Source organism: Salmo salar, chromosome ssa27 (assembly GCF_905237065.1).
Source record: "Salmo salar chromosome ssa27, Ssal_v3.1, whole genome shotgun sequence".
Lineage (NCBI taxonomy): Eukaryota > Metazoa > Chordata > Actinopteri > Salmoniformes > Salmonidae > Salmo > Salmo salar.
In genome coordinates, this window is record NC_059468.1 from 9,232,130 (window position 1) to 9,247,021 (window position 14,892).

Sequence of the window (14,892 nt, forward strand, 5' to 3'; positions counted from 1 at the left end):
GAGTTTTTCTACAGGGACACAATCTTGGAAATTCGTGTATGCGTGTATGTGCGATGAAGACGAAACGCACCTGCTAATATCGTTTTCCTATTGAACTTACTTCTTTCCGTATGAAATATTATAGTTTGATTACATTTTAGGGTTTCTGAGGAGTCAATAGAAACATATTTTGACTTGTTTTAACAAAGTTATGTGGTAGATTTTTGGATTCCTTTCTCTGCATGTTGAACGAGTGGATTACTCAAATCGATGGCGCCAACTAAACAGACTTTTTGGGATATAACGAAGGATTTTATCTAACAAAACGACACTACATGTTATAGCTGGGACCCTTTGGATGACAAATCAGAGGAAGATTTTCAAAAGTAAGTGAATATTTAATTGCTATTTGTGAATTTATGAAACCTGTGGTGGTGGAAAAATATTTTGATGTGGGGCGCCGTCCTCAAACAATCGCATGGCATGCTTTCGCTGTAATGGATACTGTAAATCGGACAGTGCAGTTAGATTAACAAGAATGTAAGCTTTCAACCGATATAAGACACTTGTATGTACCTACATGTTTAATATTAATCTTTTTATGATTATTTATTTGAATTGCGCGCCCTCCAGTTTCACAGGAAGTTGTCCCGCTAGCGGGACGCCTAGCCTTAATACTCTCTAATAAGACTGTCGATCACAATATCATCAAAGTTTTGGCAAAAATACTTAAGAAGTGATGTTTACAAATTCAAAAAACAACTGTTAACAGTTGTTGTTGTTACATGAATTTAATATTACTTTGAAAAACTTGGGGTGATGTTTGAACATACCAGCACATGACATTTTGCACATGCAACTAACACCTTTGATTCTGCCAAGAAACGTGTCAGTAGCTAGGTTTCCATCCAATTGGTGACAGATGTTCACGTGAGTATTCTAAAATCCGCATAAAAACAAATATGTGCATTTTCCCTCCAGACATTTTTCCATCAAATGTACTTATTGAAGATAAAAGGCTGTGCGTGATGAAGTCGTGCACATAAAATACCTTTTGCTTTTACATTCCCACGTACCCAATAAAAAATACAAATTAAATGGGTTTTCATCGCATTTTCAACTCTACTGATGGTTTTCTCACACACAAAAAAAGGTTGTGTTATATAACGTGTGCGCCTACACTGGTATTGTCACTTGAGCTTGAAGCCAATAACGCGCATTTCGCTGTTGGCTAGAGCACACCTATAGCCTACCATTACTATGGACAAAAGAGCAACATTCTTTTTATTTGTCAAACGGCAGCCAAGCATCGATTATCAGTTCACCAGAATAAGACCCTCAATATTTATTGGAAAGGAGCATCAAGCTCATCACCTTGCACTTTCACCAGCCTGTGAAGTTCGTCATAAATGATTTAATCTGTAGCCTAATAGACTGCATGCTTTCCCATGCTTTCGTAGTGGGGAGGACCACACAACATGTCATTACGTGACTCAAAGTTTACTCCATATGATGGTTAAAATCGTTTCCACCGACATTTCTCGCATAATTCATTTTACCGACAAAGAAAGATCCCACCTTGTCTAGCGTATTTTGTTTTGTTGACATTTGGAAAGTTTACCCCGCCCAAAATATGTTTCCATCACGCCTGTCAATACATTTTGTTATTCAACACGCATTTTACTCGCATAAAAATGTTGGATGGAAACCTGGTTATCGTAAGTGTTAATTATTCAGCTTTCATAGGTCAAGAGCAGTATAACGTCCCTTTAATGAGCTCTACTGATTTATGCAAAATAAGGAGAGAAAAAACATTTAAGACGAGGAACATCTTCGTAAAATGTAAGACTGCAAGAGACACCATTTCTCAACAACAGTTATAAGACATACAGATAAAGTGCAATACTTCCTTCTCGCCACTAGCTGTCACTTTCATTTTTTGGGGGAAAACACCTTTGCCAGGGACTGAATGGTAGTGCAAGCAAGAGAAAGAAGATTCCGCCCAAAATAAGCATGGCCCCTGCACACCCAATACAGGACACTGACCAAGACAGCTCGTGATGCAAAGGCACCGAGTGGTCACTGGCTAGGAAGGAGAGGACCGATTGGTTGAAAACAGTAAGAGATAGGAGCATCAGGAGGCCTAAGAGAGAGAAGGATGGAGAGATAGAGAGGGATGAAAGAACAAAAGAGAGAGATATTAGGGGCTTGGTGTGTGTGGAGATGGTAAATACATCTTACTGATGGGATGGTGGAGGTGGTATTGATATCTGTGACCTTTTCCACATCCACTTCTCAGAGCCTCAAGAGTATATCAGGACTGGACAGGTGCCATGACTAATGCCCTGTGTATCTAATTAGTGAGCTCCCTTGATACACTTGAATAATGGCTCTATGTTTTTCGTTTTTACAATTTTGTGTTGAGTACCAGTAGCATTTGTTTTGTTTCTGCTGCATGCACAGGTTTAGTCCTAACTGACTCCTAACTCTCTGCAACACGGGGAAGGTCTGAATTGTGTTCTCCTCGCATCCTATGTCCTATCTCCTTCACAAAACCCATTGGATGGCAAAGCCAGAGGTCCCTCCCCTCTGACCTTCTCCTCCAATGGGTTTTGAGAAGGAGACGAGGAGAGAGGACACGAGGAGTATGCAATTGAGAATGAGATCTTCCCATGGTCTCATTAGATATGTGACATTTAACCATTGTAGTTATACAGAGTGTACAAAACATTTTTAACAGTTGAACCCCCCCACCCCTGTTGCCCTCAGAACTCGTCGGGATGCTTGCCCATGTTGACTCCAATGCTTCCCACAAGGGATAAATAAGGATCATCGCTTTTCACCTGGATTCACCTGATCAGTCTATGACATGGAAGGAGCGGGTATTCTTAATGTTATGTCAACACAGTGTATAATACCTTGGCTGTCATATGTCTACTCGCTCACCTGACAGAATGAAGCAAACCGAAGCAGGCTTGAGGAAGAACAATTCTCCTTTGCTGAGGGCTGTGGTGATGCATATGGCCCCCATGACCATCAGGAAGAGACCGAAGAGGGCCATCATGGCTGCCGCCACATTCAGACCTGGGAAGAGAGAAACGGTTATTGTCTTGATACAGGTGCATTCCCTTATTCATAGTACATTGGCACCAGGTACAATTACATTTTAGTCATTTAGCAGACTCTCTTATCCAGAGCGACTTGCAATGAGGGCATTGAACTAAGGTAAGTAAAACAACCACATAAGGGAAACATTGTTCAAAAATGGCAATCTGCAAAAAGGTAAAGGTCATGGCATCCACTTAAAATTCTAACAGATATTGGTACTTCACCTCTGACTTGCCTAGAGGATAATGGAAGCGTTAAATGTCACAGTCCTGACATATCGGGCATCATTCCCATTGAAACGAATACAAAACACAGAAGATATTGTTCCTTTTGCGCATAATAAATCCAAAGATATTGAATTTGGCCATCTGTGCCAATATGGTGCACAACACTTCTGGTTTAGAGCTCGAGAAAAAAAAACAGGATTTCACAATTGGTCCCCATAGACCCACGAAGAAACGCTGCCTTGCTGACTTCAATGCCATAACAGAAAAGGAGTAGGAGGAATACATTATAGACACTCGCTCTGCAGTCAATGGCTGACCCAGTGAAGCATAGACGACAGACTCTAGGAAGAAAGAAAGAGAGTGGGCGGGCAAGGTGGGACATAGGTTGAAAGAGGGCAGGGGACAAGCTGACTCACTCTTTTCTGTTGTCTTCTGGAAGATGACGGCATTCTCTCCAGTGGTGTAGAACTTGAAGTAGTTGCAGTGAGATTCTGAAGGAGATGAGGAGAGACGAGGAACTTATTTGAAACAGATGGAGACCTTATCCACTTGCCCATCACCATAATCTTATTGAGATTCGTACGGCTTGCAGCACACTAGTTATCGTACATTCATGCACATCGATGACAATACCAAGGCTGTTATCTCTTCTATACAAATAGTGTCATGGCATCTTGTAATCTAATACATGCAGTTGATCCTACATATAGACTACCATACAAATATACTAAAGCACTGCCTTCACTGGTATTCTATTTTAGAACAGTATTTGAGAGTAATATGTGTGTTAGTTCAAGGTAAGCATCTATCTCTACAGAATGTAAATGTATGTTGCAGTCCATCTGTGACCCAGTCTACACCTGCATCCAGTGATTGGATTGTGGACACAATGCTAACACCTGATATCTAGCCTTATCTAATGGTGGGGGCCATAGCTATGTAATGAAATCATAATTGTCACTTCTGGCCTTGAAATCATGAGATTTGGCTGAACTACCCCTTTCAAATCTGTCATGGAAGGGTCCATAGGATTTCTCAAGAGAGCGTTTTGTATAGTTTGGAATGAATGAGTTTGAGTGAATGCTGTTTGGTTTACAAAAAATCATGTAGGCCTATTCATGCAGCCCCAGAGCAGTCACCTCCTGGCAGTTCAGCCGGCCCACAGCTCTCTCGCTCAGGGTCTATGTCCGCCACCCACAGAGTCCGGGAGCATCCTTTCCACAGCCCGTAGTGAGCCGCCAGACATGTCTGGTTGTTGTAGAAGTTCTTGGGCGGGGACAGCTCCACCCAATACTCTGTGCCCAAGCCCAAGACTGTCAATACCACGCCCATGATGGCCACGAAGAACGCCAGCTTGATCTTGCCCTTCTGGACCTCGCTCATGCCCCCTGGGTGTCTCGATGTCAACGCTTTTGCCCGGCGCTTAACTCCCATAGCACCAGCCCAAGCCCCTCTGCCACCCATGACACCGGTCAGTCCCAGTGGACCTGCTCCTGGTCCTACGCCCACCCCTGGTGGAATCGGCCTGCCATCCTCTTCGTGCAGAAAGAAGGTGGACCACATAGCAGCTTTGCAGATGTTCACGATTGAAAGAAATGAATATGAATAATGGCTAAAGACAGGTAGAGAGTGCAGGAGACAGGGAATGGGTTTTTATGGTGAAGTGGCAGTGGAGCAATAGAAATGATGATAGACAGGGGTTGTTTTGGCAAGCGGGATGGAGGGAGGGAAACAGGAAGATGTGGGAGGACAGGAAAATAAGGTAAATGGGAATTAGCAGCACTACTGACTCAGTTTATGAAGCAAACATGCTAAACCCATGATAAAAAAGGATAAATCATGTTTAGGATTATCAGTGCAGAAAATATACATTTTTTAGTTTTTTTGGGTGTCGGCACAAATCATTAATTGTAAGTTAGTAACACCAGACATTGAAAGCTTGATGTAAAAGGTGGTTTGGAAGAAGGATGCAATGATGAGCAGGTCATAATGAAAATGGGTCATAAATTAGAATAGATTTGAAAAAAAGATCAAAAAGAGAGGTAGCTTCTGGGTAGAAGTTGGGAAACAGAGTTATGGAGGAGAAGCCAAGAAGGCGAAAGCAGCTTATTCTAAATTAAGAAAAAAAAAAGAGTTTTAACATCAGTAGAAAACAATCTACTGACTTTAAACAATCACAATGTTAGTATAAACTAAATGTTAAAGCTGCCGTATCCCCCTTATAGTGGCTGATAAAATCCAACGTGGCGAATATCATTTTCATCTTGACGGCTATATGATGGACAATTTAATGCTGCACATAATATTTTCCAACTGCGTGGTTGCTACTTTGACACTTTCTCACCTTTCAAAGCAAATATTGTGTGCACATATTACATCAGTTACTATCATCAAGTCAGAGTTGTGTTAAAGTCACTTTTTTACATGGTTTTATACATCTTAAATAACTATATCTATATTTAGATGTCGACTGAAAGATGGACAACACATTGCTACTCTATCTTACAAAGAAGTCTGAGCAACTAGTATGCTAACTCAAAATAAGGCAATGAAAAGGCTTCAGCAATAATATTTGCACCTCATTACCGTTACCCTAACGGGATATAAAAATTGACCGGAAGAGGAAGTTCTGAAAAATAAGATTCAAATTACAGATGCAAAATAGTCTTCTATGATTCAGTCTTGAATACCTCTTTTGGATTGGCCCCTTTCGCCTAAATTTTCGCCTAAAATGACATACCCAAATCTAACTGCCTGTAGCTCAGGCCCTGAAGCAAGGATATGCATATTCTTTGTACCATTGGAAAGGAAACACTTTGAAGTTTGTAGAAATGTGAAAGGAATGTAGGAGAATATAACACATTAGATCTGGTAAAAGATAATACAAGAAAAATAACTATTTGTTTCAATTTTTTTTATATCATCATCTTTGAAAAGCAAGTGAAAGGCCATAATGTATTATTCCAGCCAAGGTGCAATATAGATTTAGATGGCAGCAGTGTACGTGCAAAGTTTCAGACTGATCCAATGAGCCATTGCATTTCTGTTCAAAATGTTATATCAAGACTGCCCAAATGTGCCTAATTTGTTTATTAATAACTTTTCATGTTCAGAACTGTGCACTCTCCTCAAACAATAGCATGGTATTGTTTCACTGTAATAGCTACTGTAAATTGGACAGTGCAGTTAGATTAACAAGAATTTAAGCTTTCTGCCAATATCAGATATGTCTATGTCCTGGGAAATGTTCTTGTTACTTACAACCTCATGCTAATTGCATTAGCCTACGTTAGCTCAACCTTCCCGCAGGGGATCCACCAATCCTGAAGAAGTTATTAAAGTGCCTCGCAATATTCCATTAAATTCAACTTATTCCATTACAATACCCATTGAAATATATAACATTGTGATCAGTAACACCATTAAATACGCAAAAAACACAAACTCGACCAGCAACAAATGCCGACACCCCAGAGCAACTTTAAAGGCCATCATAAGCATAAGCAATTCCATTTATTTTTCAATTGTATAATTCAATATCCCTCTACAACGGACCAAAATTCATTTATTTCTACTCATTTTGCTTGACTATACACTCAGTCATGGACACATTATGAATCATAACAATGATATGAAGAAATTGCTGACCTGTTTGGTGTGCGTGTGGTTCAGTTCGGAATGAAATAGGGCGAGGCGAAGAGAGGGAGTGCGCGAGAGAGGGGTCGCGGAGGAAGAGAGGAAAGGAGGTATGGGGAGGGGAAAGAGGGTGGAGGCCAAAGTAGTCTGGTGTGAGTGGGTGTGTTTAGTAGCTATGTGGCCACACGCCTAAGCCTGTGTATATGTTTATTTAGACATGCACGTACGGTTGTGCTGGATCTATCTGTCTTTGCTGGCCCCTGTAATATGTATGTGCGAGAATATGCGTCAAGAGTGTGTGGTCTCTATATCACTCTATATCACTGTGTGTATCACTCTATATCACTATATCAGTGTCTGTGTGTGCGTGCGTATGTATGTGTGTGTGTGTGTGAATGTATGTGTGTGTGAGCGTGCACCTGATAGTGTGTGCGTGTGTGTGCATGTTTGTGTGTGTGTGTGTTTGTGTTTGTGTGTGTTTTTGGGTGTGTGAGAGAGAGACAGAGCGCGCACCCAAAATAATTTAGTGTGTGTGTTTCTTCATTCTATTTTTGACAACCACCTGTTAATGACATTATTTTTTTTTTTACTAGAGACACAGGCCTGCTGATGAGTTTATGTCAGGAAACGGGGTGAAGGTAGATTCCTGGGGCTTCTGCTAGCATTTTGTAGATTAAAGAATTGTGGCTGCAACACTTCAAATCAGGAACTTTGCATATAGCCTTGGTGTGATGTAGGCTGAGGGAGATCGAGTAATGGCAAGGGGCAAACCGGATACTCTGCCTTTTGCTGACACCTTCAAACCCAGAGTTTTATCTATGGTCAATCTGGGTTTGTGTAGGAGACAGTATTATCTGATTACAGCTAAGCAACTGGAATTTTAGGATCTATTCACAGGGTCTATAACAGTTAATAGTAACGTACCCTTGAGCAAGATCCAAGGTCTTTAAACCTGTATTGCTTGAGTGAACTGGAAGCCTATTTTAAAGCTGCTATATAAAGACGCGATGCAAAAGTGAGTGTGAGCTATGTACATTGCCCTAGATAAAGGCGTCCTCTTGGCAGGAAAAAATATGAAATGGAGACATTTATAAATGTACTTGATGTCTTCCATTCTAAAGGCAACATTATTACAATTGTTTCTGGGGAGACTTAATAAATGATTGATAAAAACTCTAATTCAAGCTGAGTCAAACGTAAACGTCCCTTTCTCTTGTGTTGGAAAGTTCAATAAAAGATTTGAGCATACCTGTAAATATTTTATACCTCTGCTGCCCAAAGCACAACCTTATACAGTGAGTGCATGGGGATGGCTGTTATTTGCCACTACTGTATGTCGAGCACATACCATACAGATCCTATGTCCAGAAGCACATACAGTACACAACATAGGCATAAGGACCTCAACACCACACCACAACTCCCTATCGGGGAAAGATGTATGTAGTGAGGTCATAGAGGGACTCCAGGGATGACTGTCTCCAAACCTTGCTACACTAACAGACAGGAGGAGGGTAATCAGCTCTAGACAATATAAATAGTGATCCTGAATTTATTTCTTGACTTGTTTGATGTATTGATTGCACTAGTTTTGCATTTAAAAAATATATACATACTGTATGCACAAATAATTTTTTGTAACAAAAATACATGTATATAATACACGGCTGGTATGTACATTTGGGCCCACATAATAACATATTAGACTAGGAGAATGCAACGCAGGGGTAGGTGTGACCTCTCTGGTCTAAACAGTGCTTCAACAGGGTTGGTAATTATGCGACTGGAAACATTCATTCGCACAGGGAATTATTCTCCTGGCAGTGACAGAATGCTGCAGTCAGATGTGCTCAGCATTGTGATAAGTAATGAGAGAGACTGGGGACCCTGTTTGAATATTTCAGAAATGCATACTTCCTTCCTTGTTTCCTCGAATATCTTTGAAATGCTTCCATCCTTTCTTGTGTCCTTTAGGTAAGCACAGATTTAGAAGTGATCGGATAGGTGTAAGCAATGTTATCACCAGTCCAACTAATTCAGATCTCTGATTATTTCAAGAAAGGAAGGAAGGATGCATTTCTGAAGTACTAGAAAAGGGCCCTGGACTGCGAGTTACTAAGATAATGTAGTTGTGAATGATCTCCATAAGATGGCACTACCAGTCAGAGCTTTGTGGGGTGGCGGTGCTGACAAAATGAGCCACTCGGATTTAAAAGGCATGCATGGCGAGGTTTGACTCTAATGTGTGATAGGATTAGACCAGTGCGAGGTGATCCGTCAGGGACAAAGTTGGGGTTGTGTTGCATTGGAGTGGTACTAATATCCACCCAAAACCACTCATTCCTTTAATTTAGTGTTAAATGACACTAATACGTGAGAACAATATTTGTTGTGAAGAAATGTTTCATTTTGCCGTTATAATAAGGTTGGTAGCAATATGGAAAATCGTTGTGGAAATCTGTTGCAGCTCAAGTCGACTACAAAATCCACAATGCAATGCTCTCTCTATGGGCTTGCTGGCTAGCTTGCTAGCAAACCTAGCTCACACAATAATACCAAAGACAATATCAGCATGTAACGCAGCTAGTTAGCTGAAAAATTTCCTAAACAAACTGCACTATCAATTTAGGAGTCTATCTCACCATGTTCAGTCCTGCAGATTTATGTGCCTCACAGAGTGGAGTCTAACATTCGCAACAGCAGATATACTTTTGAGGAGATGGGACACGTTGCCCATGCTACGTCAATGTGGGCCACGCAGTCCATTCTGGGCGATTCTGGGACAAGGAGCGCTCTGCTTCAAGGAGTGAATGGGAGTCTATTGGGCGCTAGCTCAAAAACCCAACATTAGCACAAATTTCGTCAACAATAAGTACAACATTACAAATCTTTTATGAGATGTGAGATAATGAACTTGCTATCTGTAGTATCATATAGCTTTGGAATCCTGATATTCCTTCCTTTCAGGAAAATAGGCACATTTCTCGACATATACACTGACTTTGAGAAGGGATTGCGTAACGATTAGCTTAGCAACCGCGTGACGCCGCATGTGATCGTGATTGGTGGACAGTCTGCATGGGTAGGGCGTTATACGTGCCTTTGTTCATTGGATTCCTATCTCCTTTCTATAGTCTCTCTGGCAACGGCACCATGCAATGCACCCTGGACCATAGAGGCAGACAAATAGGTAAAATGTGCTAGGCCCGCCGTTAACCTCTCTAGGGTCGGCGGGACGAAATCGTCCCACCAACGTAACAGCCAGTGGAATCCTGTGGTGCGTTATTCAAATACCTTAGAAATGCTATTACTTCAATTTCTCAAACATATGACTATTTTACACCATTTTAAAGACAAGACTCTCGTTAATCTAACCACACTGTCCGATTTCAAAAAGGCTTTACAACGAAAGCAAAACATTAGATTATGTCAGCAGAGTACCCAGCCAGAAATAATCAGACACCCATTTTTCAAGCTAGCATATGTCACATAAACCCAAACCACAGCTAAATGCAGCACTAACCTTTGATGATCTTCATCAGATGACAACCCTAGGACATTATGCTATACAATACATGCATGTTTTGTTCAATCAAGTTCATATTTATATCAAAAACCCGCTTTTTACATTAGCATGTGACGTTCAGAACTAGCATACTTCCGGTGAATTTACTAAATTACTCACGATAAACGTTCACAAAAAACATAACAATTATTTTAAGAATTATAGATACAGAACTCCTCTATGCACTCGCTATGTCCGATTTTAAAATAGCTTTTTGGTGAAAGCACATTTTGCAATATTCTAAGTAGATAGCCCGGCATCACAGGGCTAGCTATTTAGACACCCACCAAGTTTAGCCCTGACCAAAGTCAGATTTACTATAAGAAAAATGTTATTACCTTTGCTGTTCTTCGTCAGAATGCACTCCCAGGACTTCTACTTCAATAACAAATGTTGGTTTGGTTCAAAATAATCCATAGTTATGTTCAAATATCCTCTGTTTTGTTCGTGCGTTCAAGACACTATCCGAATGGTAAAGAAGGGTGACGCGCACGACGCATTTCGTGACAAAAAAACTCTAAATATTCCATTACCGTACTTCGAAGCATGTCAACCGCTGTTTAAAATCATTTTTTTATGCCATTTTTCTCGTAAAAAAGCGATAATATTCCGACCGGGAAAGCGTGTTTAGGTTCAAAGAGAGAGAAAATAAAAACATGGGGTCGACTCGTGCAAGCGCCTTCGTCCCATTGTCCTCTGATAGAGCACTTACCAAAAGCGCTAATGTTTTTTAGCCAGTGGCTGGAATTACATCATTCAGCTTTTTCCCGCCTTCTGAGAGCCTATGGGAGGAAGTGTCACGTTACAGCAAAGATCCTCAGTTTTCAATAAACAGAGCCAAGAAGAACAAGAACTTGTCAGACAGGTCACTTCCTGTAAGGAATCTTCTCAGGTTTTTGCCTGCCATATGAGTTCTGTTATACTCACAGACACCATTCAAACAGTTTTAGAAACTTTAGGGTGTTTTCTATCCAAAGCCAATAATTATATGCATATTCAAGTTTCTGGGCAGTAGTAATAACCAGATTAAATCGGGTACGTTCCGGCCGTGCAAATACTGCCCCCTACCCCCAACAGGTTAAATTACACATTTCTTGAGGTAGGAATATCGCAAAAATATTCGAGTGTAGTATTGAAATCTGACATCTGGATCTACGTTTTCGCGATCTAGAAGTCATATTCAAATGAACATCCAGTGTAGCGAGAACGACTTTATCACAGTGTTACGTCATACCGGACGGATTTCTGTCTGCTTGAACGCCAATAACTCAGATGCACATGAAAACATGAAATGATCCAGGGAATCGATAGAACATCCCTCGGAGACGCACAAAAACAATATTACATTCAAAATGGGTGAACCTTTCCTTTAATGTCTTATTTGGCATGTAGGCATGGCACAGTGTTGGGCCAGGAATTCTTTCTGACATGGGGACCTAACCAGGAAAGACTCAAGAGTTTGTTACACTGAGTGTACAAAACATTAGGAACACCTTCGTAATATTGAGTTGCACACCCTTTTGCCCTTAGAACAGCCTCAATTTGTCGCGGGAATGGATTCTACAAGGTGTCGAAAGTGTTCCACAGGGATGCTGGACCTTGTTGACTCCAACACTTACCATAGTTGTGTGAAGTTGGCTGGATGTCCTATGGGTGGTGGACCATTCTTGATACACACACTAAACTGTTGAGCGTGTAAAACCCAGCAGCGTTGCAGTTCTTGACACAAATCGGTGCGTCTGGCACCTACTACGACACCCATTCAAAGGCACTTAAATCATTTGTCTTGCTCACTCACCCTCTGAATGGCACACATACACAATCCATGTCTCAATTGTCTCAAGGCTTAAAAATCCTTCTTTAACCTGTCTCCTCCCCTTCATCTAAACTGATCGAAGTGGATTTAACAGTTAAAATCAATAAAGGATCATAGCTTTCAGCTGGATTCACCTGGTCAGTCTATATCATGGAAAGTGCAGGTGTTCCTACTGTTTTGTACGCTCAGCGTATATCTACAGCTATAGCTCGAATGATAGAATATGGCGTGGTATAAAGGTTTAGCAGTGTATATTCCATTGTGGCACTCTGTGTTGTGTGTTGTCTGTATGGCAGTGCATCTCCACTCCTCCCTGACTGTGAGCTGCATTATAGCCAGTGGTAATGCTGTGATTCCTTCTCTCTCTGATTACATTAAGGTCCTGGCTGATGCAGAGAGAGATAAGGGGATTGCCACAGGAGGAGCACCTGCCAGTTATGTGCACTGCGAAGAAAAACGATTACTCATCAACCTCCTTGTCTCTCTCTCAATCCTTCTATCACTCGCTTGGTGACATACAAATTAAATTGAACGGTATACCTACGCACACGCACACACACCCTATAGTCTCAGACCCTTTCTCTATCAACAATTACATTTGACACACTCTCTCCTCTCTCACTCATAATATTTCCCCTTCTCAATTTTCTATAAACAAATTTCCTCTCCCATATCTCTAGACAAAATTATCATTATGAAGAGACTGACTGTGTAAAAGAGAAATGACCATTACTGGAGTTATACCTAGTACTGAGGTGCACTCAGTATAACATTTAACAGCAGCATATCAATGAGTAACCAACCATTGCAGGAGACACAAAATGGCCGCCCAGCTACCCAATAAAGCCTTTTATTTCCCCAAAGGATCAGTTAGCTGGCCAGGTGTTGGACTGACCAGTTCAAGAACACCACCATAATGGGATTGTGCAACAGGAATGGACACCAACTGAATGCCTGACAGCCTCAAGACATGACAGGACACCTCACCGGATTGAATGGCTCCAGCCGTTGTACACTGAGGCTAAATTAGGATGACCCTGGATTGCCCCATCACAGGTGGGAACCTGTCACTCAACAGATTGATGAAAGAGGATATGATGCAACCGGCTGAGACCCAGGTCCCTAATTCGTCCTGCGGCCAAATGTATACAAATGTATTCATAGTGCCACTGCTTGACCCTGCTGGTAGGCTCTGCTACTTGTTTTCAGTGACATCTTTTTAACTTGATTGAAATACAGAAAAATGCAAACTGAGCCACAGTATAGTGCAACTCCAAATCATAAAAAAATAGTATGTAAAATGATGTGTTATACAGTTCATGAACAATTTAATCATTCTTTGGGTGTAACATGAAAACAATTGAAATGAAACCATTAGAAGGTGTGGTAAAGGGAAACGACCTAGATCAGAACGGAGGCAGGCAGAACATTCATTGCCCTTCTCCTTAATCCCTAGATCATGTTCCTGTTCTCATAACTGCTCTTCGCTCCACTCCTGGTTATAAGAGACAGCTTCGTAGCTGGCGACGGTAGATAGAGGATGAGTCATATAGACAGACAGAGGCAGAACCTAGCTCCCTCTCAACTGGTGCCCCCAGAGAAATGATCAGTTGGCAGCATAACACTTACAGTACATGATCAGAGGTTGCCACTCATGTTTAGACAAAGTGATGTTCCGCGCTCCCCACAATCTTAAAGCGGCAGCGTTACACAACAGCAATCTGGCAACAGAACATCTTTTTTTTTTGTTACCAGCATGCACGCAGGCAATTCCATTTGAAACTTAAAATGACCTAAAAAAAATATTTAACTTGAGCCTTTTTCCATCTTAATGAATAAAGATGTTACAATTTAATTTAAATGATGCAGTCCTTGACTCCATTAAAATGGTAAATTGAACTATCCTCTAACCTATCTATATGGTATAAATGCCTATGGTAAATAAACGTGTTTGGAGGAAGTTGAGAAGTCAGTCGTCATTAGGGTACCTTGGACCCACAGTCATTTTATAATTCCAGTCAGAACATAGAAGACATAGGGGCGTTGTCCCAAAAAGACCCCAAAGCTGGTAGGTCTATTATTGGGGTGCCATAACAAGGATGATTAGGGTCGGGCTAGAAGGAAAGGCCTATGTCAAGCACCATCGAGCTACGAATTGTGGAGAGCCCAGATTGGGGTTATGAAATGCGATTACAGTAGTTGTGGAAAAGCCAGGCCTTGATCTTATAGGTTGGATGGGACTGCGTGACTGTTGCCAATGCCAATCATTTTACCCTCCTCCATCAATGGGGCTTTTGTCCTTCCTGTGTTTGTTTACGAGCTGTTGCAAGCACGCACAGTGCAAAATGTGTACATGACAAAAGAAAAATAGGATTTCACGATTTCTGGGGAATGGCACCATTATAAAGTTAATGGAACAATAACCAGTGTTGGCCAATTGCAACTATTTGCAGAGTTACAGAAACTCTGTGAGTGTTAAAAAAAAAAGTGAACAGTTTTGAGTGTTACATTTAACACTATTAGAGTTGATGTAACACTTGCGATTTTGCTCACTCTCGACT

General features: G+C 41.1%; 1 protein-coding gene across 2 annotated transcripts; it reads right to left on the reverse strand.

The window, feature by feature from the left end:
- Window positions 1–523: 523 nt before the first annotated feature.
- Window positions 524–7,050, reverse strand: LOC106588442 (voltage-dependent calcium channel gamma-6 subunit-like). 2 transcript variants are annotated; one of them, XM_014177449.2, is made up of 5 exons: window positions 6,963–7,044; window positions 4,454–4,882; window positions 3,731–3,805; window positions 2,926–3,063; window positions 524–2,122 (listed from the first exon to the last, which is right to left on the reverse strand). In XM_014177449.2, the coding sequence occupies exons 2-5, from the start codon at window positions 4,875–4,877 to the stop codon at window positions 1,899–1,901; spliced, it is 861 nt and encodes a 286-aa protein (XP_014032924.1). In that variant the 5' UTR covers window positions 4,878–4,882; window positions 6,963–7,044; the 3' UTR covers window positions 524–1,898. The 2 variants fall into 2 exon arrangements, with proteins under 2 accessions (XP_014032924.1, XP_014032922.1); XM_014177447.2 differs by having other exon boundaries at window positions 525–2,122; window positions 4,454–4,926; window positions 6,963–7,050.
- Window positions 7,051–14,892: the final 7,842 nt, after the last annotated feature.